Source organism: Erythranthe guttata, chromosome 6 (assembly GCF_056151865.1).
Source record: "Erythranthe guttata isolate IM_541 chromosome 6, IM_541, whole genome shotgun sequence".
Lineage (NCBI taxonomy): Eukaryota > Viridiplantae > Streptophyta > Magnoliopsida > Lamiales > Phrymaceae > Erythranthe > Erythranthe guttata.
In genome coordinates, this window is record NC_142538.1 from 12504190 (window position 1) to 12528716 (window position 24527).

The 24527-nt window shown below is 34.7% G+C and overlaps 1 protein-coding gene and 1 pseudogene across 2 annotated transcripts; one reads left to right on the plus strand and one right to left on the minus strand.

Annotated features, from left to right (window-relative positions):
- Window positions 1-5805: 5805 nt before the first annotated feature.
- On the minus strand, window positions 5806-13788 carry LOC148770177 (uncharacterized). Of its 2 annotated transcripts, none has more exons than XM_088819867.1 (4): window positions 13513-13788; window positions 13138-13302; window positions 12345-12445; window positions 5806-10890 (listed from the first exon to the last, which is right to left on the minus strand). In XM_088819867.1, the coding sequence occupies exon 4, from the start codon at window positions 8879-8881 to the stop codon at window positions 6689-6691; it is 2193 nt and encodes a 730-aa protein (XP_088675993.1). In that variant the 5' UTR covers window positions 8882-10890; window positions 12345-12445; window positions 13138-13302; window positions 13513-13788; the 3' UTR covers window positions 5806-6688. The 2 variants fall into 2 exon arrangements, with proteins under 2 accessions (XP_088675993.1, XP_088675994.1); XM_088819868.1 differs by having other exon boundaries at window positions 13509-13788.
- A 4725-nt stretch (window positions 13789-18513) lies between these two features.
- On the plus strand, window positions 18514-23809 carry LOC105962584 (serpin-ZX-like; annotated as a pseudogene).
- Window positions 23810-24527: the final 718 nt, after the last annotated feature.

The following is a 24527-nucleotide window of genomic DNA, read 5'->3' on the forward strand; positions in this document are numbered from 1 at the left end:
GTTTAATAGTAATATATTTAATATTACTGTCAATCACAGCAATATTGCTGTTTAAACAGAAAAAAAAATGTTAAATAAAAGAAAAAAAAATCAAAAAAGTCAACGCGGGAGACCGGCGTTGACCGCCGGTCCCGCCGGAAAACGGTGGCGGAAAAATCAAGAAGAAAAAAGAAAAAGTCAATGCCGGAGACCGGTTTCTATTCAGCTTGGAAGAGACGGGTAGAAATTTCGCGAGGTTATACGCGTCAAGGTAGCTATTTCTCCATGCCACCGGTTCCTTGAAGTTCACTCCCTCTTCACCGTGCATTTCCTTGTTGCGCCTCGAGTCCAGTTAATTGGTTGAACGGTGTCGAGCGCCACACCTCATTCATCCTCCCACAATCCCTAACAATATGGAGCAGGGTTTCGAGCTCTGAGGAATGGGGGCAGAAAGACGACAGGGGGATTTTACGGCGGAAGAGAGCTACCCTCGTCGGCACAATATCCATGCATGCGACCCTAGCCAAAAGTGTGTCTTGTAGCATAACCAATCGCCATGAGTGTTTCGTAAGCAGTGCCTTATTGAAACAACTTATATCTCGGAATCCAAGTCCGCCTTCTTGTTTCGATAAAAATATTGATGTGGTTGACAGCAATATTACTATAACAACAGTAATATTACCGTCAACCACAAATAATATTATTGTGTTTACAGTAATATTACAATAATAGACAATAATATTATTACGTTAGTTCGTGAATAACTCAAACAAAACAAAAAAAACCTAAAAACATAATAATAATGATGTTAAACATAGTAAAATTAACTAAACGACAGTTAACACAGTAATATTGCTATATTAATCTCTAGCACAAGAATATTAACACAACAAAACTCATTATTATTGTATAGAGTAATATTACTATGTTGACCGTTCAACAAATGTAAACCAAAAGAATAAATATTACTGTGAGTGAGAGTAATATTACTATAACAACAGTAATATTGCCGTCAACCACAGTAATATTACAATAATAGACAATAATATTATTACGTTACTCCGTGAATAACTCAAACAAACAAAAAATCTAAACAAAAAAATAATATTGATGTGGTTGACAACAATATTACTATAACAACAGTAATATTACCGTCAACTACAATCATATTATTGTGTTTACAGTAATATTACAATAATAGACAGTAATATTATTACGTTACTCCGTGAATAACTCAAATAAAACAAAAAACCCTAAAAAATAATAATATTGATGTTGTTGACAGTAATATTTTGTGTTTACAATTATTTTACTGTCAACGACAGTAATATAATTACGTTGACTTGTTAACAAATCAAACAAAATAAAAAAAATTAACAAAAAATAAAGAATAATAATATTACGTTAATTTACTGTCAAGGACAGAACAATTACATAAATGTATTGTCAACGACAGTACAATTACGTTAATTAAGTGTCATTGACAGTATAATTACTTTAATTTACTATCAGTGATAGCACAATTATGGTCAACGTTTAGTGGCAGACGTAAAAAAAAAAAAAAAAAAAAGAAAAACTAAAAAAAAAAAACGCTAAAAAAAGTCAATGCTGGAGACCAGCGTTGACCGTCGGTCAAAGTCGGAAACCGGCAAAAAAATCCAGAAGGAAAAAAAAATCGAAAAGTCAACGGCGGAATCCGGCGGCAAAAAGTTTTTTTGAATTTTTTTTTAAAAAAAAAAAAGTCAAAATTTGATTTTTGTGGTCAAAATTGGATTTTTGTCGACAAAATTCATTAAATTGGGGTTACAATTAAGAATTGGGTATAAGGGGTTGGGGTAATATTGACATATATATATATGAATGTTTCCTTTATTTATAATAAATATTAAAAGGATGAGCTTATTGGTGAATGAGATATAGCTCATAAACATAGAATAATAAAGATGCTTGGCTTGGAACTTATGGACATAAACCCCTTGTTTAATTGTCAATTGCATTTGCTTTATTTCTTGCATTTACACATTTATTTAGTATTTATCATAATTATTGTATTATCCGAGTTCGTCAACAAAATGGTGTACGGTAGAATACCACTACCACGTACCGATTATACCGTACCAAAAGTAACGGTATACTGAATAATGGTATACCGTAATTGTTGGTACGGTAACGGTATATATTTTTTCAATGCCGCAAGATACAGTAGGTACACGTAGGACTGGGACTTGGTTGGTTTTTATCCACCAACCGACCCATTACCGACCATATTTTAAGGCGGATAATCAATTTTTAACCGATCCATTGGATCGGGTCGAAAATTTCAACCAAACCCATCTATAATGGGTCGGTTGGTGGTTTCTAATATTATAAAAAGTTGGTTGACCGATAATTATCGGTCATCCAACTATAATATTAAAATTTTATTAAAAATATAAAATAAAGGCCGTGTTTTCTTAAGTGGTTATTGAAATTATCAAAATAATTAGTATTTTAAATTTTAAAAACAATCAACAAAGGAAAAAAAAATTGACCTAAATCTTCCACCAATTTCTTTATGTCCAACATTAAACAAGAAGCCCACAAAACTCTACTAAATTTCTTGTGCATGTTTGAAATTACTTTGAATTTCCTAATTATATTTTTTCGATAAATTGTAAATAATTATTTTGAACTGATAAATGATGATCACACCGGGCATTACGTGGAATATGGATATTTCTACTCCAAAATTTGATTTTTTTTAAGTGAACTAGGTGGCGGGTATAAACCATGAACCGACCCATTCTAGAACCAAATATTCAGTTATCAACCGTCAACCAATCCGTAAAGGTAACCGTACCAAAACCACCCCTAAAATATACTATAGTCATCTGCAGTCAATTTATGTACAAGAAACTTATAGAAAAATTATCTTTAAAAATATTAACAAATTAAAAAAATTTAAAAATTTAAAAAATTAAAAAAATAATAAATAAAATAACTAATAAAAGAAAAAGACAAAATAATAATTTGTAATTTATATTTTTTATTAAAAAATCTAAAAAAATGAGAAATGTAGGTCCAAAAATGCTAAATGCAGTTGGATATTATGGGAAAAAAGGTTAGGGGTTAGAGTTTTAAATTATAACTAAGAGGGCAAAACGGGTATTTTAATTTGTCTCGAGGTCTATCAGATTAAGATTATAATTTGGGTTTTTGACTAGGAAAAAAAAATCCATAGGACCTATCCATACATATTTTCAAAACTAGGGGAATCCCACATTTCACCTATTTTAATTACACAATTAACCCTAACTAATTAATTGTGTAAGTTAGTTTATCTATGGCATAATAGCAAGCACAAAAATATTCATACTTTTATAGTTGGTACTTGGTAGAGGTAGAGATAGAGATAGATAAAGATAGAAGAAATAGCGTTCCTTAATAATCAAACACCCAAGGAAAGTTGCATTGTACGCATTAACTGGAATTCATAAGCTGATCATTCAATAAAACTCATTAAAATAGATTATGTGGTATTCCTTCAAGGACTAGGATAAAACCATAACAAAACAGACAAAAAAGAAACTAGTCAAAACTATCTTAATTACCAAATACTCTGAAAGAAACCGTAAAAATATTAGGTGTTAGAATTTATTTCGTGCAGATATTAATTATTTGTGTCAGATTCAGTTTTTCGTTACTGTTGCGTGAAGTGTTGCAACAGTTCGTGAAGCAGTTCGTAAAAACAGAAATAAACGAGACACAAATTTTAATGTGGTTCGGATACAATTGTACCCTACATCCACGGGGACCTGCAAATAAAATTTACTATTTTTTAGTTTTACGAATACAATAATAGGACTTAATCGAAATACAAAGACTCCCTCTTTGTCGACGCCGTTCTTGTATACTACGCTGAATTATAAATCTTCAATTTGCAGCACGTCCCTTGCTCCGCACGGTTGAACTCCCTTCAACGTTGAATCCCTCAGTCGGCGGATCGATCTCCTCCCGAGATCTGTTTAAGCCCCTCTCCCGAAGAACCGATCTTCTTTTTGTATAGAAGAAGCAAACTTGTGATACTCCTTGAATCTTGGTGTCTTCAACACAAAGCCTTGAAGCCGGTATATTTTCTATGAAAATCACGTATCACGATGGAACAATAAAAAACGAGAGCCAAGAATATTTTCTGTGAAAAACTTCTCTCGATCAAAGACGTTCCGGGAGCAGCAAAGAAAAGAGAAATCTTTTTCTCTCAAAATAAAGGCACAAGCTGCACACACGTTGATGCTCTTGTTTATATATATTTCCTTAGAGAATAGTAGAGCCCTACACAAAATTAGAGCCCATTAGGTTAGATTTGATCTCACGTAAGGAAAGAAAGAGTTGTGTAACAAGAAAGGTCTTAGTCAAGAAAATTCCTTGTTAACAAAACACTTAGGCAATTAAATAAATTAATGACAAAATAAGAGTTAAAAGAACTAAGGAAACTTCCCTAGTTTTTATACACGGTTTTCACACACGTGTTGAAAACCCGAAATTAGAATCCTCTCGGATTCTAACAATCTCCCCCTTTGTCATCTATTTATTATAATCAAGTCCTCCCCCTTAGTCAAATACCTGAAAATAAAACAATTAGATGATAGACGAAAGCAATAAAACTAAGGATCATCATCAACTCTTTCAACAACAAGAGTGGCATCAACTGCTGCAATAGTAGGTGCCACAGTTTCAGCAACTGTTCCCACAGTAGTGGCTTCGGCAGGTGGTTCACAACGGAGTCAGCTCCCCCTGCATGTGTGTCTTCCACTGTGAATGATCCTTAGGCAACTCCCCTTGTAAATGACTTCATTCTTCCCCTTTGCTTACTTGGCTTTGTAGACTTGGAGAGCGACGTGGTAAATCACCCACTTGATAAAAGACTCAGCAAATAACGTCGGCATTATAGCTCCTCCTTTTATATTCTTGTGAAGACCTAAACCAATTAATGACAATAAACATCTCCATAGAATTCCACTTGGTGTTGTGGACTTAGAATCCCACCGAGATTCTAACACTCTCCCCCTTTGGCATTGATTGGTCAGAACATTTACTCCCTCTAAATATATGATACATGCATGAACAAGGGTCAGCAAATTCAAAATAACATCTGCAAATATAAACAGTTGCAACTGTTTATCAAACAGTTCAGCAGATAGTGTACAGTTGTTCAATTTAGCAAAGAACAACAAAAAATATGCAGTGGTAGAATCAACTTCCCTTTACAATGAATTCCTCCGTATTTGTCCTGTATTTCTGCACTATTCCAACAACTGTATGATGCATTGTCACAACAGTTGTCTGAACTCCCCCTGCAATCATGCACTGTTCCAGCAACTGTCTGATGCACTGTCGCAACACTTGTCGGAACTCCCCCTGTGTTCATGCCATCGATACTGTTCTTTTCTCCCCCTTTCTGGACAATCACCATGCATAGACAACTCAACATGGTGCACGTAGATGTTCAAACACTTAACAAAAAGATCTTGATGATTCGAGCAAGCTGTTCAAACACTTAACAAAAAGATCAAACGTAGAGAGAATTTTGAAAGTAAGTAAGAAGAATCACCATACATGACGTGCACACAAAATCACAAACTCATAAACTCAATACCACACGATAATTGCAATTCGAAAATCAAAGGATAATGATATCAAATCCAACATTAAATAACAAAGACTACTGAGTTTGCCAAACTTCATATGAGACGTGGAAATGCGAGGAGTAAAATCAATAGATCCGGCTGCAACAAAAATCAAATTTAACCGGCACATAAACAAAAATCCCGTCTCTCTCTCTCTCTCTTTTTTTTTTTTTTTTTTTTTTAATAATGCCTAATGCAAGACAAGAAGTAAACATGAGAAATAAGCATGAGTGAAGAGACAGATGTGAATAGGATATCGCATGGACAAACAAAACATATGGGATTTATCTTCACATTCACGATAAGCGCAATCCCCAAAAATCCGACTGCCAATGCAACCAATAAACTTAATAATCCCAAGTCAAACACAAAGATGCTCTTATTAGGTAGCGTACACACACGTCTAATGGTAGCTTTTTCTCATGAAAAATAGAGCAATTAAAAGGAACGAGATTATGGTGGTCGTGCAATGTGAAGTCCCCTGGGCTTTCTAATTGAGCCTTGTAGTGAGTGTTCGGTCAAGTGGTTTACTGGCTCGACTCAACTAGGCTTCGAACTATTCACTGACCATATGTATAATTTATAATGGCCGTGCAATGTGTAGTCCCTTGGGCTTTCTAATTCAGCCTTGTAGCGAGCTTTCGGCCACGTGATTTACTGGCTCGACTCAAAAAGGCTTCGAACTATTCACTGACCAAATGGTTGTAGATATATATATATATATTAGTGACAGTAGTTCAAGAGTAGCTTTCACTCATTAAAAGAGGCAGCTTTTCCCTATAAAAACATCCAACCATGACAAGACTATTCAGAGAAATAAATAAGTTGGAGCCTTTTAAGTAATCATTTTGGGAATTGGTGAAGTTCTACCCCCACAAAATTTAGAAATACACGAAGTATCAAATTCACATTTGTCTCAATCATATGCAGTATGCTTAATGCAGGTCCTATATGAGATGCAAAAACATATGAAGTGTCCTACCACTAAAAGTTGCAAGTCTGGACACACAGACTGTTGCAACAGTTCATGCAACTGCATCAGATTAAACAACATAAATTCCCAGCGATTTTCGCAAGGAATCAAATTTCTGTGCATCAAGGGTTTTTGCAAAAGCATCAGTTAATTCATTCTCCGTTGCAGCATAATCAATTGAGACAACCCCCTTTTCGACCAAGCCCCTTATGAAAAGATGACAAATATCAGTAAGCTTAGTTCTCGAATGCTGAATTGGATTCATAAACTTATTTTTCGCATACAAATTATCACAATTCAGATTACCAAGTTTTTTATTCCCCAAACTAGCTTTGTCACCAGAACTGTTGGAACAGTTAGTACTATCATCACATGAGTTTAAAGAAGTAATGGCAGATAAACAATTAAGATCAGACTTCTTTACCCAGATTTTTTGTTGAGATTTATTCACTAAATCAACCTTTATCTTGGGTTTTTGAGACGACACAAAAGTGTGATCAATTTTAGCGGAAAGTGGTGAGCGGGCCATTATTCTTTTAACCATTTTCAAGTACTTAAAACACTTGGGTCGTATATGACCAGGAACATGACAAAAATGACAGGTAGGGACAAAACGTTTTCTTTGAGATGACTGTGTTGATGCAACTGTCGCAACAGTTTGTGAAACAATGGATTGTTTAACAAAATTGATTTTTCTTTTTGAATCTTCTTTCTGTTTCAATGCATCATTAGATAGCTGATTACCCCCTATACCTATACGACAGTAGTTCGGCTGATTTTTGTTCAAAATTTCATTCAAGGTTACTCTACCAGTATTAAACTTAGAAATAACATCTTGGGTTTGAGCAAATTTAGCCTTCAAGCTATCTATTTCTCTACTAGAAGAAATAACATTTTGTTCAAGAGTAGAAATTCTTACCTTCAACACTTTATTTTCCTCTATGAGAACATGCTTATCCTTTTCAAGGCGCTTATTTACCTCAGATACTTCAAGCCACTTCCTGTACATTTTTTCATATACATCTTTCACCTCTTCGAGGGTTGGCTCTTCATCATCACTACTGCTCTCAGATTCACCTGCAAAATTAAATGGTGAAGTCAAACTATTGTCCTTATTTAAAGATAATTCATCATACCTGAAATCTGTCGGACAGACTGTTGCAACAGTTCCCTCGGTTATGCTCATCGAAGTAGTACCACTGAATGCCATAAAGTTAGTGGTTTGATATCCTTTGTTGTTCTCATCCTCATCACTGTCCTCTTTATCACTCCAAACAGTGGTGAGTGACATCCTGTTTTTCTTCAAAGTGTTCGCACACTCGGCCTGAATATGTCCAAAACCCCCATACTCTCGACATTGCTTTCTCCTAGACTTTGCATCACCAAAATAACCATTATTAGAAAACTTTTTAAATTTGTTAGGGTTAACAGACTTACCTGATTGAGAGGAATTTTCTCTATTTTCAATTTTTTGACGCAGGCTTTCGAGGTTATTTGACATAATTGCTAAGGATTCTTCAACATCAATGTCACACTCATGAAATGTTTGGCCTTGTGAGATGCCATGGGAAGCTTCAGCTTGGAATGCCACATTCTTCACCTTTTTCTTTTCTCGAATATTTGCTCTAAAATTCATTTCTTGGGTTTGCAGTTTACCCATGAGTTCATCTAGCTTTAGCGTATTGATATCTCTCACTTCTTCGATTGCTTCAACTGTGTAAGCGAATCTTTCTGGTAATGAACGTAGTGCCTTTCTTACCAACTTTGTTTCCGAGTATTGTTCACCTAGTGCATACGATTCATTTGAAATATCACACAGCTTAGCGTGGAAATCAGCTATCGTCTCGTCCTCCTCCATATGAAGACTCTCAAATCTCGTGGCTAGCATCTGCAGCTTAGATGTTTTAACAGTTGATGTGCCTTCATACGTCACTTGTAGGATCTCCCATGCCTTTTTTGCTGATTCACACGATGCTATCAGTTTGAACTGATTGTCACCAACGCCATTGAAAATTGAGTTTATCGCCCTTGAGTTGTAATTGGCAAGTAATATCTCTTCATTAGTCCATGCTTCTTCTGGTTTTACCGTTTGCGTACCATCCGTTCCTTTAGCCATGGGCGGGGTCCAACCAGTCACGATAGCACGCCAAGCTCGTTCATCAACGGACTTGATGAACATCTTCATCTTCGATTTCCAGTAAGAGTAGTTTGATCCATCCAAGAGAGGTGGTCGTACTGTAGACGCTCCTTCACGATGAAGCATATCTGCACAAAACAAATTAAAAAATTAAATCCCAAAATCTCACTAAGTGTATCTAGTGACAGGCTCTTGATGCCAATTGTTAGAATTTATTTCGTGCAGATATTAATTATTTGTGTCAGATTCAGTTTTTCGTTACTGTTGCGTGAAGTGTTGCAACAGTTCGTGAAACAGTTCGTAAAAACAGAAATAAACGAGACACAAATTTTAATGTGGTTCGGATACAATTGTACCCTACATCCACGGGGACCTGCAAATAAAATTTACTATTTTTTAGTTTTACGAATACAATAATAGGACTTAATCGAAATACAAAGACTCCCTCTTTGTCGACGCCGTTCTTGTATACTACGCTGAATTATAAATCTTCAATTTGCAGCACGTCCCTTGCTCCGCACGGTTGAACTCCCTTCAACGTTGAATCCCTCAGTCGGCGGATCGATCTCCTCCCGAGATCTGTTTAAGCCCCTCTCCCAAAGAACCGATCTTCTTTTTGTATAGAAGAAGCAAACTTGTGATACTCCTTGAATCTTGGTGTCTTCAACACAAAGCCTTGAAGCCGGTATATTTTCTATGAAAATCACGTATCACGATGGAACAATAAAAAACGAGAGCCAAGAATATTTTCTGTGAAAAACTTCTTTCGATCAAAGACGTTCCGGGAGCAGCAAAGAAAAGAGAAATCTTTTTCTCTCAAAATAAAGGCACAAGCTGCACACACGTTGATGCTCTTGTTTATATATATTTCCTTAGAGAATAGTAGAGCCCTACACAAAATTAGAGCCCATTAGGTTAGATTTGATCTCACGTAAGGAAAGAAAGAGTTGTGTAACAAGAAAGGTCTTAGTCAAGAAAATTCCTTGTTAACAAAACACTTAGGCAATTAAATAAATTAATGACAAAATAAGAGTTAAAAGAACTAAGGAAACTTCCCTAGTTTTTATACACGGTTTTCACACACGTGTTGAAAACCCGAAATTAGAATCCTCTCGGATTCTAACATTAGGTACTGTGGAAAATTTCATGTTGGATCCAAGAGGTCATTATTGACTTGTTAGCTGCAACATTACTGGACGGCAATATCGATTTCGTGCTTCTATCTTCCAAATCAAAGATATGGAGTTCCCTGTCGAGATTCTTGTCGAGATTCCTGTCATCTTCGTTTGTATGGTAAATGGAATTTGGTTTTGTTCCTATAGAAGGACAACAATATCCAGCACCATTTAGACTAACAAAAATTGTCCGATTGCCAATGTTTTGTAACTCAATGCACTTCATTGGATTTGTATCAATCCGAAAAACAGCAAAGTTCATTCCCTCGTAAGAATCATTTATGAAAGGGTATATTTTTTGAACCATCAAGAGCTCACCTCCACAAGATTGTGTTGACTCAATCAACCATATCTCATATAAACGTGACGAATGATCCAAGGCTCTATCATTGGTAGCTCGATAAACTTGATAGTGTTACCCACAAAATTAATAGTAACAAATTTATCCGGATCCATGTAGCCGTAAGTAGTACCTTGAAAAGATACAATCGCTTCTAAATTATCAAAACCAACACGACCATTATCTTGTTCTTGTTCTTCTTGTTGTTCTAGTGTCCGTGTCACATATTCTTCGTCTCCAATCTTGCAAAAAGATTGCTCCAAAACCATTGAACAAAATGTAACAATTAGGTTCCGTGGGCGGTTTGGTCAAGATACATTGATTGTAATCGCATGGATTAATCAATTTGGGGAGCTTGATGATATCATTGGTTATTGGATTGAAAAGACAACAATCACCATAATCATTATCATCAACGAGTTCCACTAAAATCAACCATCCATAAGAAGAACCGAGTACCTTCTTGCCGTCCAAGACCGGAAAACTATCTAACGTGCAACTCCGTTTCTCCGAAGGATTGTAGATTAAATGTTTTTCCACCGACTTCCCATGAGTTATCATAAGCAAAGGAGTTTCGCTCGCCCCGTTTATGCCCTTGGTTTCCATAGTAAATGAATTGGCTGCAATTATAAAGATTCATGAGTTTTTAATTATCCATAAACAACAAATCGACATCAATAGTGAATAATTATAACAAAAATTTCCCGAATTCAATTAATAATACATCTTCTTTTCTCTTCAAACTATTAATAACAGGTAAATCTAGATAAATTAATAAATTGACAAGGCAGAGAGGTTTATAGTAAAGTATTCAGAATTTGTTTGATGAATGAATACATACACGTACGTTTATTTAAGTATCCACATCGTCAAACAAAAATTTAACAAATAAACAAAAAAAAAGAATAAAAAAATTGAGGGGCTTACAGAATTCCTTCGAAACAGCAGTGCAACGAAAAAGAGAGAGAGATTTGAGGATAAATTTGAATGACAATAGAGAGATGCGAATGTGCATATATATATAAATATGTATATATTCGACTTATTATCTGGCCAATATATAATAAAATTGGGTCCATTTGATATACACCCTTAATATGAAAAATATATAGGGATAGGTCCACCCCTAAAATTCTTTCTTTGAGATAACCCCTGGAGAGGCAAAAGTACTATTGTGCCCTTATATCTAATTTTTGTTCAACTGTATTCAGCATTTTTGCTAACTGCATTCAGCATTATGGTCAACTGCAATTAGCATTCAGACCTGCATTTATCACATTCTCAGATTTTTTTAATAAAAAATTATAAATGTTTATTTTATTATTATTTTTATATATACCTCTGTTGTATTTTTTATTTTTTTATTTTTTTTTATTTTTTTAATTTTTTAAAATTGCTTAATTTTTTGTAATTTTTAATTTTAATATTTTTTTAAAAAATTTTTAATTTTAATATTTTTTTAAAAAAATTTAAATTTTTAAATTTTTAATTTTTAATTTTGTTTCAATTTTTTGATAAATTTACTGTATTGAAATTGAGTAGACATGACTCTTGTATATATTACATATGATTATATAAAAAAAACTTCATCTACACCAAAAGTAAAAATTCACAATTTAATCTTGATATTATAAATCAATTAATACCCAACAAACAAAAAATTGGAAAAACACAATCATCAACATCACTGTACATCAGAAAAAACACATAACTTATATAGCTTATATATAACAATATATTACTACGAGTTACTACACGTGACTATATATGACTACACATGACTATATATGACTACATGTATATGACTACACGTGACTATATATGACTACACATGACTATATATGACTACATGTATATGACTACACATGACTATATATGACTACATGTATATGACTACACGTGACTATATATGACTACATGTATATGACAATACGTGACTATATATGACTACATGTATATGACTACACGTGACTATATATGACTACTATGTGACTATATATGACTACATGTATATGACCACATGTGACTTATAGTCAGATATAGTGTAGTTTGTATTTATAGCTTCAAATCTTACTTTTCAACACAACAACAATTTCAATCTATCGATTGCAAAAGAACTGCACCATGTCCTCTCGGCAAAAACTTATTGCATAGAAGTTGTTCGAACACCAAGACCTGTGACAAAAAAATCAAGTTCACCTTAAAAATTGAAGTTATAAATCAACTCATAACAACAAAATACGGATTGAAAATACACAATCACATGCACATGTTACTACATATTACTATATATTCCATTTTAGAGGGATGGGGCAATTTGTTCCAAGCACCCCATCTTAAATTAACTCTTACAACGAAGGCAATATTTACGATGATAAACCATAAGAACTGTGAGAACGAACCATTGAATTTCTTTAAACTCTCAGTTTCAAGTCTTCTGTAATCAGTTTCACCAGAAAATTAACTTACAATCCAGTGTCTATATATCCAGCAATTTTTGGCAGTTCCAAATTCATGTGTCTAGGTTTTGTATGCACCAAATTCATGAAAAATCAATCAGTATCACATAATCGATTCGTAACTATATAAGATTTCGCTTACTGTGCAATCCATACATAATTACAAATAATAACAAAATTCTTGTTAATATATATTCCATTAAATATACACAAAAAAGTCAAATCATCTTCCTACAGTATGAATGTCAATTGTTTAATGAGTTCCCATCCACCGACCAAAAGTCCCCGAAATCAAATACAAGCATCGAACATGAATCTATTCCGTCCGCAATAATATGAAGAGAAAACTGTAATCAACTATAGATACAGTTCTAGAGAAAAAAAAAAAGTAAAAGGCCGAACACTTACTTTCTTAACAGATTCTTCAGGGGCGTTGTTTTTTAAACAGTAAATTGTGGAAGGTCTTTTCGTGCTTGCAACATGAAGCTTCGAAGAAGCAGGAATTAGCGGCAAAAAATGGCGGTCCTGTAAAATTCTCGTGTTCGTAGCGGGACCCAAGTACTCTTGCAAGACCTGCAATCGCAATTGATGATAAATTCTGAGGGTACACAACTTCTGGTTTAAACACACACACACACACACACACACACACACACACACACACACACACACACACACACACACACACACACACACACACACACACACACACACACACACATACACACACACACATTCGTGGCTGAGATTTGTAAACAAATTAAAATTAACAAGTCGACCTACTGTGTGTCGGATCTGCTGTAAAAAGACAGCGATTTTCCAGATCCGTTGTCGGCGGCGCTAGATGGAGGGGGAGCGACCGCTTGAACGGTGGAGGTGGAGCGAGGATGGGCGGTGGAAGAATGGTTAGAGTGAGAAAGGAACCGAGCAGCACGGTGGCGGAGCAGCGGCGATTTTATGCCGGTGGCGGAGCAGCGGCGGTTTTGCGCCGGTGGCAGAGCAGCGGAGCAGGTGGGAGGTGAAAAAGGGAAGAGACGGTGGGAGGAGGGAGGATAGAACGAGAGTTGAGAGAGAGGGGGTTAGGGTTTTAAATTGAAATTAAAAGGGCAAAATGGGTATTTCAATTTGTCCAGGGGGGTCTGTCAAATTAAGATTAGAAATTGGGTTTTTGACTAGATAAGAAAAATTTATAGGACCTATGCTTATATATTTTCAAAACTAGGGGTGTATCCCAAATTTCCCCAATAAAATTTGGAAGGAAACGTAATTAGATGCAACTCTAATTAATACAAAACACGGAAACCAAATCATAATAAAATAAGAAAAAGACTCATGAATAAATTGGGAAAATTAGACAAAAAACCCCATCAAGAAAATATAAGGAAACACCCCCTCCCAAAACTAATTAGAGAAAACCCCCGTAGCTAATATTCCATCCATGTGATATTTTCATAATTCCAAAACTACCTTTAATTGTCTATTGTACTCTTTCAAAACTCTAATCTTATTTTTAATTTTGCATTCCGCCTCTTTCATGTTTCGAGCTTTTCTCTCTTCTCTGTTTTCTCTCCTCTGTTTTCTTCTCTTTTTTTATCTGTTTTCTCTGGCAATCTTCTCCCCGCCTCTACTGCTGCCGCCGCCGCCGGAAGATGGAGAACGAAAGATGAGAAAGCACTCGTCGTCAACGTGTGGAGGAGAAAAACTCTTCTTTCTCAACAGCCTGTTCCTCCCCGTCGACGTGTGGAGGAAGAAAAAGAGAAACATGCTGTTGAAAAATAAGACGAAGCACTTGTCGTCGGAGAAGAATCAACAAAAATTGCTGATGAAGGTATTTGTTTTTGTGGACATTGAAATGTTAATTTGTGATTTTTTGTATGAATTATTTATTTTATTTATTTTATTATTGTTAAGGATTGGTTGAATTGTGTGGTGCGACGGTGTGGTGACGATGGGGAGGCAGATTTAGGGTTTTTTGGTGGATCAGGCGGAGGACGGCGCGTGTAGAGAAATTCGCACAGACTGGAATCTTAATCGACTATGTACATGTTCAATAGTCGATTAAGCTAATCGACTGTGCTCTGGTAGTCGATTGAGGTTGATCGACTCCAATTTTTTTTTTTTTTTTGGATTTTTTGTTCATTGATTCCAATTGTATAAATCATTATAATGTTTGTATATTTTTTTTTGTTTTTGTAATATATAGTTGATTTTGCATTTTTTCGCAGTTGTGATTTGTTATTTTTAGTAGCAGATTTTTAATCAACTATGCTTCACATCATAGTCCATTAATATGATGATTTGTTCGATGCTACACCCGGTGAAAAACACCGGGTGGGTCTTCTGCTGCCACGTGTCTCTTTTTTTGTATTTTATAATAGATTCCCCGCTAGGGTTTACCTTTAGGGGTTTTAGAAAAATAAAAAAAGAACACGTGGCAGCAGAAGACCCACCCGGTGTTTTTCACCGGGTGTAGCATCGAAGGAACCTAATATGATTCATTGACTCCAATTTTTTATTTTATTTTGGATTTTTTGTTTATTGATTCCAATTGTATAAATCAGTTATAATGTTTGTATATTATTTATTTTTGTAAAATATAGTTGAGTTTGCATTTTTGTAAATTTGTTATTTTTAGTAGTCGGTTCCTTAATTGCGTATAATTCATCATAGTCGATTCAATATGCTTCATATGGGTGGATAGTGGTGATGAAGTGACAAAAAAAGGAACATAATTGGAAAAATGAGTGGTTGAAATTAGGAGTGGGTGTTTTTCAAATGGTGCAAAATAATTTGGGGCTCTCCCTATTAAAAGAAGTATTGACGGGGTTATATCAAAGAACCCCTAAATAAATCATCTCCAACTACTGAGTTCTAGAAGAAATTATATATTCGCATGAAGGTGAATGCATATATAATGAAATAGTTAGTGAGAAGCTCCAATACATTTGACTATATTTCTATGGATCCAAATTCTTTTTTTAATAGGATTATTTCAAATAAGCCCATCAATTAGTATTTATTATAAAGGGGTCTAGATAAAAAAGGCAAATGCATATATAATGAAGGGCAAATGGCAAAAAGGCCCATCACATGGGACTTAAATGTATTTTGGTCCACAAAAAAACCAGTCTCTCAATTAAGCCCATCCCCATGTCTTTAGTCTAAAATACCCTCAATAATATAATTCTTATCAATTTCACCCATTATGCTCTAACTTCCTTAATATTATACATTGACCCCGGATTTAAACAAATATATCACATTAACCCCCAAAACTTTTTTTTTTTCAGAAAATAATTTTTTTTTTCTGAAATATTTTTTTTCCGGCCAGATTCCGGCGTTGACCGCCGCTCTCCGGCATTGACTTTTTTTTTTTTTGAAATTTTTTTTTCTTGAAACTTTTTCCGGCCGGTCAACCACCGTTGACCGTCGGTCTCCGGCGTTGACTTTTTTTTTTTGAATTCGTTTTCTTAGAAAAAAAATATTTTAATTAATATAACTGTCTTGGCTACTAAATTACTGTCTCAGACAGTAATATTACTGTTTGGGACAGTAATATTATGAATATTATTTTTCCGAACAGTCATATTATTAATATTATTGTCTAAGACAGTTAAATTACTGTTGGAGACAGTAATTTAACATCCAAGGCAGTAATATTAATTAAAATAATTTTTTTTAAGGAAAAAAAAAAGTCAATTAACAGTTAAATAACTGCCAGAGACAGTAATTTAGCAACGAATACAGTAATATTAATTAAAAATATTTTTTTAAGAATAAAAAAGTCAATTAACAGTTAAATTACTGTCTCCGACAGTTAAATAACTGCTAAAGACAGTAATTTAGCAACGAATACAGTAATATTAATAAAAATATTTTTGAAGAAAAAAAAAATAGTCAATTAACAGTTAAATTACTGTCTCCGACAGTTAAATAACTGCCGGAGACAGTAATTTAGCAGCCAAGACAGTAATATAAAATTAAAATATTTTTTTTAAGAAAAAACAAAATTATAAAAAAAAAAAAAAAAAAAAGTCAACGCCGGAGACCCGGCGGTCAACAGCAATTGACCGGCCGGAAAAAAATTTCAGGAAAAAAGAATTCAAAAAAAAAAAGTCAACGCCGGTCAACGGCGGCGACCGGCGGTCTCCGGTGGTTTGGGGTCAAAATTGAAATTAGGGTTAAAATTGGTTAATTGATGAAATTGGGCTAAATTGGAATGTAAATCATGAAATTGGAGTTAAATTGGGTTTCAATGAATTGGGGGTAATTTTGGTATATATAAAAGGATTTTCCTTATTTGCAAATAAGTTTGAATGGGCTGGATTTATTTGAAAGAAAAAAAGTTGGATGTCCCTCTTTTAATTAAGTGGCCTTGTCATGGGCCTATTTGTCAGTACCCCTATAATGAAATAGTTACTGAGAAGCTCCAATACATTTGACTGTATTTAGATGGATCCAAATTCTTTTTCAATAGGACACTTTACAAATAAGTCCATCAATGAGTACTGATTATAAAGGGGTCCAGATAAAAAACTCTTTTACAAAAAAATTCACACATGGTCCAGATGTTTTTGGTAAAAGACTAAAATAGTCCCTCACATTTTAATATGTTCCAATTTCATCATTTAATTTAATTTAACCTCAATTTGACCCCAAATTTCACGAATTATTCAATTTGACCCGTAACACAATTTTATGGATAATTTTGTCCTTCGCCGGCGATGACCGCCGGTCTCCGGCGTTGATTTTTTTTTTCTTTCTTTCTTTCTTTCACTTCTTTTTGCCCCCTCCTTTAAACAACAATGTTGTTGTGATTGACAGTAATATTAACACAGTAATATTAACTATATACTACAGTTTAATACAGTAATATTGTTGTATTAATCTCTAGTACAAAAAAATATTAACACAACAAAAGTCATTATTATTTTGAAATAGAGTGATTTTAATATGTTGACCATTCAACAAATGTAAACATAATAAAAAGCCAAAAGAATTAATATATGTGGTTGACAGTAATATTACTATCAACCACAATAAGTATTATTGTGTTTACAGTAATATTACAATATTAGACACTAATATTATTAGGAGGTTAGGTAAGGGTAAGTCTGTTATAAAGGATGATTTCATTAGTGAGGAGATGCATAATTGACTGCAAAATGAAGAAGATGATAAAGAACATCATTACAATGACAATTACATCTCCTCAAACAACTACATCTTAACCACTAATACTAACCACTAAAAATTCTAACCACTATTTTACATCATTACAATGACAATTAAACAACCTAAGACAACCAAAAGAACTTTGAAGATCTTCATTCTATATTTGTTGTACTAGGCAATTAAATTCTCCATTTTTTTTTCTTTCATAGGACTTTTTTTTTCCTTTGCCATCATATCTTCTTGCTTTGCCAATTCATAATATTATATCTTCATATCTTTTAACCTATTTGTCATCATATCTTCTTCATAATATTATATCTCCTTTTCTCTTATAGCTAGCCAATTCATGCTTCAAACGTTCTATTCTTCTTATCAATCCAGGGATAATATTTTTTGATCTGGCACATAATTTAGGATCATGCCATTTGAATACATCACAGTATTTAACTCTTTGTTCGAAAAGAAACACATTTGTGTGTGACCAATAATATCAATAATACACACACACACAGACATAATACTAAAAACAAAAGTTTATATATTTACCTACCTAATCACCCTAATGTCATTTTAAATACCAGATCAAGTATTTCATCTCCATCATAAAAAATGGAACTGCACAGAGAATCCATCCTAAGCCAGACCGATGTTTCCTTCTCACTTGCAAAGCAACTCATCTCCACCGACTTCAAAGACAAAAATGTCATTTTCTCGCCTTTGTCGATCCACATCTAGTTGGGCATGATTGCGGCCGGGTCGAAAGGCCCGACCCGAGATCAGATGCTGGGCTTTTTCAAGTCCAGTTCCATTGAAGAACTGAACTCGCTCTTGCCGCAGCACGTGACCAAGGTGTTCTCCGACGGTGAGCCGCTTGGTGGGCCCAGTTTGTCCTTGGTCAACAGCGTTTGGGTTGACCAGAGTCTCAGCTTTAAGCCCCATTACAAAGAAATTATCCAGAATGGTTACAGGGCTGCTTCTTATCGTGTTGATTTTCTGACTAAGGTTAGTTTTGTTCGTTCTTTTAGTTAGTCCACGTATTTGTCTATGCCTCTTTTATATATGGGGTTATTTTACATACCCAAGCCACCAAATAAACTAGACATATTCCTGGAAAAGCGAAAGTACTATAATACCCTTGTATGCAATTTTCGACTAAACTGCATTCAGCATTTCTGGTCCTTCATTTATCGTTTTCGCTGATTTTCTTTTTTTTAATAAACATGTTTGTTAGATATATATATATATATATATATATATATATATATATATATATAATTTTTTTTATAAATAAAATAAATAAATAAACAAATAAATAATTATATATAATACTGACTTATACAAATTTCAATATTTATATTATAAATCACCTCATAACCAATAAAATACAAATCGAAAATACACAAATATATGCATATGTAAATACATGTTACTATAGTAATGTATAGTAATGTACAATAATGTATACAGTCTGTTGAACAAAGCAGATGTAACTTCAACAAAAAATTTTGACACCTTCAAGGAAAGGATCAATGGCCTTCATTAAGCTGCAGTTGCAAAATGAAAACAAAAAAAATATTTTAGTGCAAATCAATCAAAATTAAAGAAACAGTAAAACACTCAAAAAACAACAAACACTAAGAGATCGAGAGATAGAGAGAGAGAGGCCATAACTGCAAATTTTAGATCAAACCGTCAATGACTCTTCACCCCAAGCGCCTCCTAACAAAACCCTTGCCGCCGCAAACCACCAATGATTCCGCGCTCATAAATGCAAAAAAATATAGAAATAAATCTGAAAATATAAAAATGAATGAAATTTACATCAAAATATAGATCCCGACGAGAGGAATGCAACGGTGGGTAGCCTGTCAAATTCCGACTGGCGAAAAACTACACCTTTGGTAAGACAAATGTCGTCGAAATATGCCGACTAAAAAAATTGCAGAAACAGATTTAGCACCCAAACTGAATGGAATAACCATCTAAAGAAAGAGCTCGACGAGAGGAATCCAACGATAGTTGAACTACTGAATTCCGACCACCAGAGAGAGAGTTATGACTCCGGGAAGCAATATCGCCGGTTAGAGACCATGGGAGGGCGGGATTTGGATCTGGGAAATGGGAGAGGAAGATAGAGACCGATATGGGTTGACTAGGGTTTAAAACTGATTTAAAAGGGTATTCTGGGTATTTCAGGGTGGCCTAGGGGGGTATGTCAAATTATTATCCAAATGGAGGAGGTTTGCACTAGGGTGTAAACAACATGGTAGTTAGTTATATATATTTTCGAAATGAGGGTGGTCTCTAAAATAATCCCTTTATATATATTGGGTTAATTGTATATTGCCACCTTTGCTTTGCCCGTTTTTCCACTTTGTCTCCTAAACTAAGTAAATTCGCACGCGCACACCCAAACCCACTTTTTTCAGGCATATAACCACTTATGACAAATATTGGGACGAATCTTTTCTTTTACCGACGCACGCACGATACACATGTTTAATGTAAGTGATTTTTGGTCTTTTCGACTCAAGTAATTTGTGGGCCCTGTTTTTTTCACTTCTTCTCCTTCCCTCTCTCTCGCACACACACACACACACATACAGACATCCCACATCGTCATCTTCTTCTTCTCTTCTTTTTTTGTGCTTTTATCAAGAATCAATCTTTTTTGAAGAAACTCCGTTTGAGGCTTTGTGAATGCTGTGAAATAGGTACTGAATTTGATGGATCGGTGGATGAAGAAAGAAGTCATTTTGGGATTTTATTGGTGTTTTTGGAGATGGATATAAATAGTGCTTGTTTTTTGGCATTTTGTTGGTAAAAGGATTTGGGATTTTGGAGATGGGCAAAGTGCACAAATTGTCCAAATGGCAAAGAAGATGCTTGTCGATGGAAAGGTGGACAAACCCAACAAGAGTGAAGAGGAGACTCACTATGATTTTGATTTGTTTGTAATTGGGAAGGTGAACAAACCCAGTGAAATTAATTGAAATTAAAGTCCGGGTTTTTGTTGAATTAATTGAGGGGGAGAAACTCCTATGGAAGAAGAACTAAAGTTTTCTTTTAGTTCATTTCGAACTTTGAGAAGTTTCAAATTAAGTTCAATCGAGTGCTTGGAACTTTCAAATTCACCCATATGATATATTCAGTTGAAAAGACGAAAAAAACCCATGTACTTTGTCATGTGCTTTGCGTGTGCGCCGGAATTTGTGAAGATTCGCTAGAATATTCTCTTTGGGTGATTAAATGAGTCAAAATAACGGGTTTGGGTGTGCCCGTGCGAATCTTTTTAATTAATGGGGCAAAATAGAAAAATGGGTAAAGTTCAGGTGGCAAAATGATATTAACACTATATATTTCATGCATTGTTTGTCCGGATTTCATGCATTTTTTCTTGATCGTCTTGATTACAAGAAGAATATATCATGGGTTTTTATCTTTTCCCGCTCTAGCTATTCGCTTCATCTCTTGAAATGGGTTTTGTAGTTCCTTTCAATATTTTGTTTGGATTTTGAGTTTTCTGCGTTTTTATATATACACAAAATTGAGGGATAAAAATGTCCGAAAAAGTAAAACTTTGAAAAAAAATTATATAAATGAGAAACCCAGTATGCCACATCATCGTCCACTAATAGATTGTAAAGTGTAAACAGAATGACAACTTTGTTACATTTTGTAGTTGAAGGGTATTTTGTACGACCACATAGTTAAGGGGTGTAAATCTAATATAGTTGTATCCGACATAGGCATTTGTTGAGTGTAGATATTACACTCAACACGTTTACTTTACGTGGATCTTTTGTTTCGATTTAATTATATTTGTGCTTTAATTGATTGATTTTGTGTTTTATATGTGAAAAACGAAAATTAGGTGTTCATGAAGAAGATCAAAAAGAAAGGAAAAAAGTTGCAAATAAGGAAACAAATCAAATTGGAAGAAGGAATCTCGCCACAGCTTTGACAGTGTCCACCATTTCGAGCATATCTCTCTCACACGAACTCCGAATTAGGTGATTTTGGCGGCATTGGAAAGCTAATTTCAAGGGCGACAATTCTTATTTACACAACATTCCAAAACTCGGAATCCAACATGGCACAAATCGATGAACAAATCCTGATGGGGGAAAGTGGCGGAAATTGATTCCTATTAGGTTTCCACTACTTCCTTATCAAGAAAAGCCTATAAAAGCAACAAGGTGTAGCATAACCAGGTGTAGCATTTAACTCTCCACAAAAATTCCTAAAGACTAAAAATCCTTTCTATGTACACGTCAGACTTCTCCCAATTTTCGAAGGGAATATAATCGAGTTGGATTCTAACACACTTAATTTAAGAAAATAATTCAACGTTCAAATGGACCAATTAACTATGCGTAAACTCCCTTCGTGTCGTACAAAATCTGCACCAAATAAATCTCAGTTAGGAAAATAAATTGAATGCTTTAATTAATCTCTTGAAATTAACCGCGTTAATTATTAACAAAAAATGAGATTCCGTGCAAGAAAAATGAAAACGTATAGACTTTTCCGCAATAAAATGAAATTAGGCGAATTGGGTGTATGTTTCTCTTAACACTATGGGGAACTTTAATGAAAACATATCGACTTTTACCTATAGCTTTTCAAAGTTTACGTGTGTTGCAGTTTTATTTTAATTATTGTATTTTCTTATCTTGATGATTTTTTGAAGGCTGATGAGGTAATAAAAGAAGTGAATAAATGGGCTGAGAACGAAACAAATGGCCACATCGAAGAAATACTGCCACCTGATTCAGTTGATGCTCACTAGGCTTATCCTCGCTAATGCAGTGTATTTTAAAGGAAAATGGGAGGAACAATTTGATGCGTCAATGACTAAAGACGACGAGTTTTTCCTCTTAAACGGAAGCTCAATTAAAGTACCTTTCATGACAAGTTGGGAGAGGCAATATATCCGTGATTTTGAGGGTTTCAAGGTTTTGAGGCTGCCGTATAAACAAGGTGAAGATAAACGCAAATTCTCAATGTATATATTTCTTCCAGATGCAAAAGATGGCCTACCATCCTTGATAGAAAAAGCCGGCTCTGAATCGGGATTTATCGAGAAACACCTCCCTCTCTGGGATGTCAAAGTTGGTAATTTCCGAATTCCAAAATTTAAGATAGAATTCGAATTTCGAGCGGGAGAAGTTCTGAGGGAGCTCGGAATGGTGCTTCCTTTTTCTTGCGGTGATCTCACTGAAATGGTGTACTCAACTATAACTACCCCGACAGAGAAATTGTTCGTCTCGGAAATTTTCCACAAGGCGTTCGTTGAAGTGAACGAGGAAGGCACGGAAGCTGCAGCAGTTTCGGTTGGTGTATTTCAACTTCAACGTTTGAGAATTGAGACGAAATATGATTTTGTGGCTGATCATCCTTTCATGTTTGTTATAAGAGAAGATATGAGTGGGATGGTTCTCTTCATTGGGCAGCTACTTGAACCCTCCACTACTTAATTATCGGCACATGTTAATTTTGTGACATCTTTTGGTTTTGTGGTTGGAATTGATAAAAATATTGTGTGATTAATATATTTTCGTCGATATGATTGTGTAATATAATATGTGTGTCATGTGTACATTTTTTTTTTATTGATTGAGTAATAACTGGACGGAGAATCCTCTGTCTGTGTATGGATGATGTAAGATGTTTCACTGTAAAAATGTCGAAAACACCCTTCTCATTCTGTTGGTTTTAGTTTTTAAAAACTGTTCATTTGCCCAATTTTGGTTGGAATAATTTCTTTAGGACAAACTCCATGTAATTATATTTTACTACAATAGGATAAAAATTAATTGTAAGCGCAAGTCGTAGCAATGGTTGCTTGCTGCAGAGAGTTAACTGAAACAACTAAATCTTGTCCATATATAAGATAAGAAGAAAGTCCTTAATAACATCGTATGAAATTTCGTCAATAATTACCCACATAAGAAGAAATAGAATTCAAAATAGATTAATACGAACTTACGTACATGGTAGCTCTGTAAACAATACTTTCTTCTTATTAGCGTATATATTATATATATTACGTATATTATTATTATTCTTATTTATTATAGTTACCTTGTATAATAGGTTACCTTGTGTAGTAGGTTAGGGTTTCCTACATATAACTATATATATGATTAATATACGTGAGATATATTATTCTCTCTTTTCTCCAAATCTATTTCTCCTATATTGTATCAGACACTAGGTTAACCTAGCCGTCACCACCCCTTCTTCTCCATAGCCGTGGCCCCCCCTTCTTCTCCATGGCCGACGACGCTTCTTCTCCCTCCACCGCCTCTCTCAATCCTTTTTCACCTTTCTCATGCCATCTCTAATATCAAATCTCTTATCCCCGTTACTCTAGATCTGAAAAATCCTAATTATCAAAAGTGGAGCCACTTTTCCACAATTACCGTCAGTCGTTTCTGCCTCTCCGATCTTCTACATGGAAAACCCCGACCGGATTCGATTTCCGCCGATGAATGGCAGCGCGCCGACTATCTCCTCCAATCTTGGATTTACGGCACCATCTCCGATGATTTGTCCAGCATGGTTCTCTAAAAAACCTCCACCGCCAGTGATCTATGGACCGCCATCTCTTCTCTCTT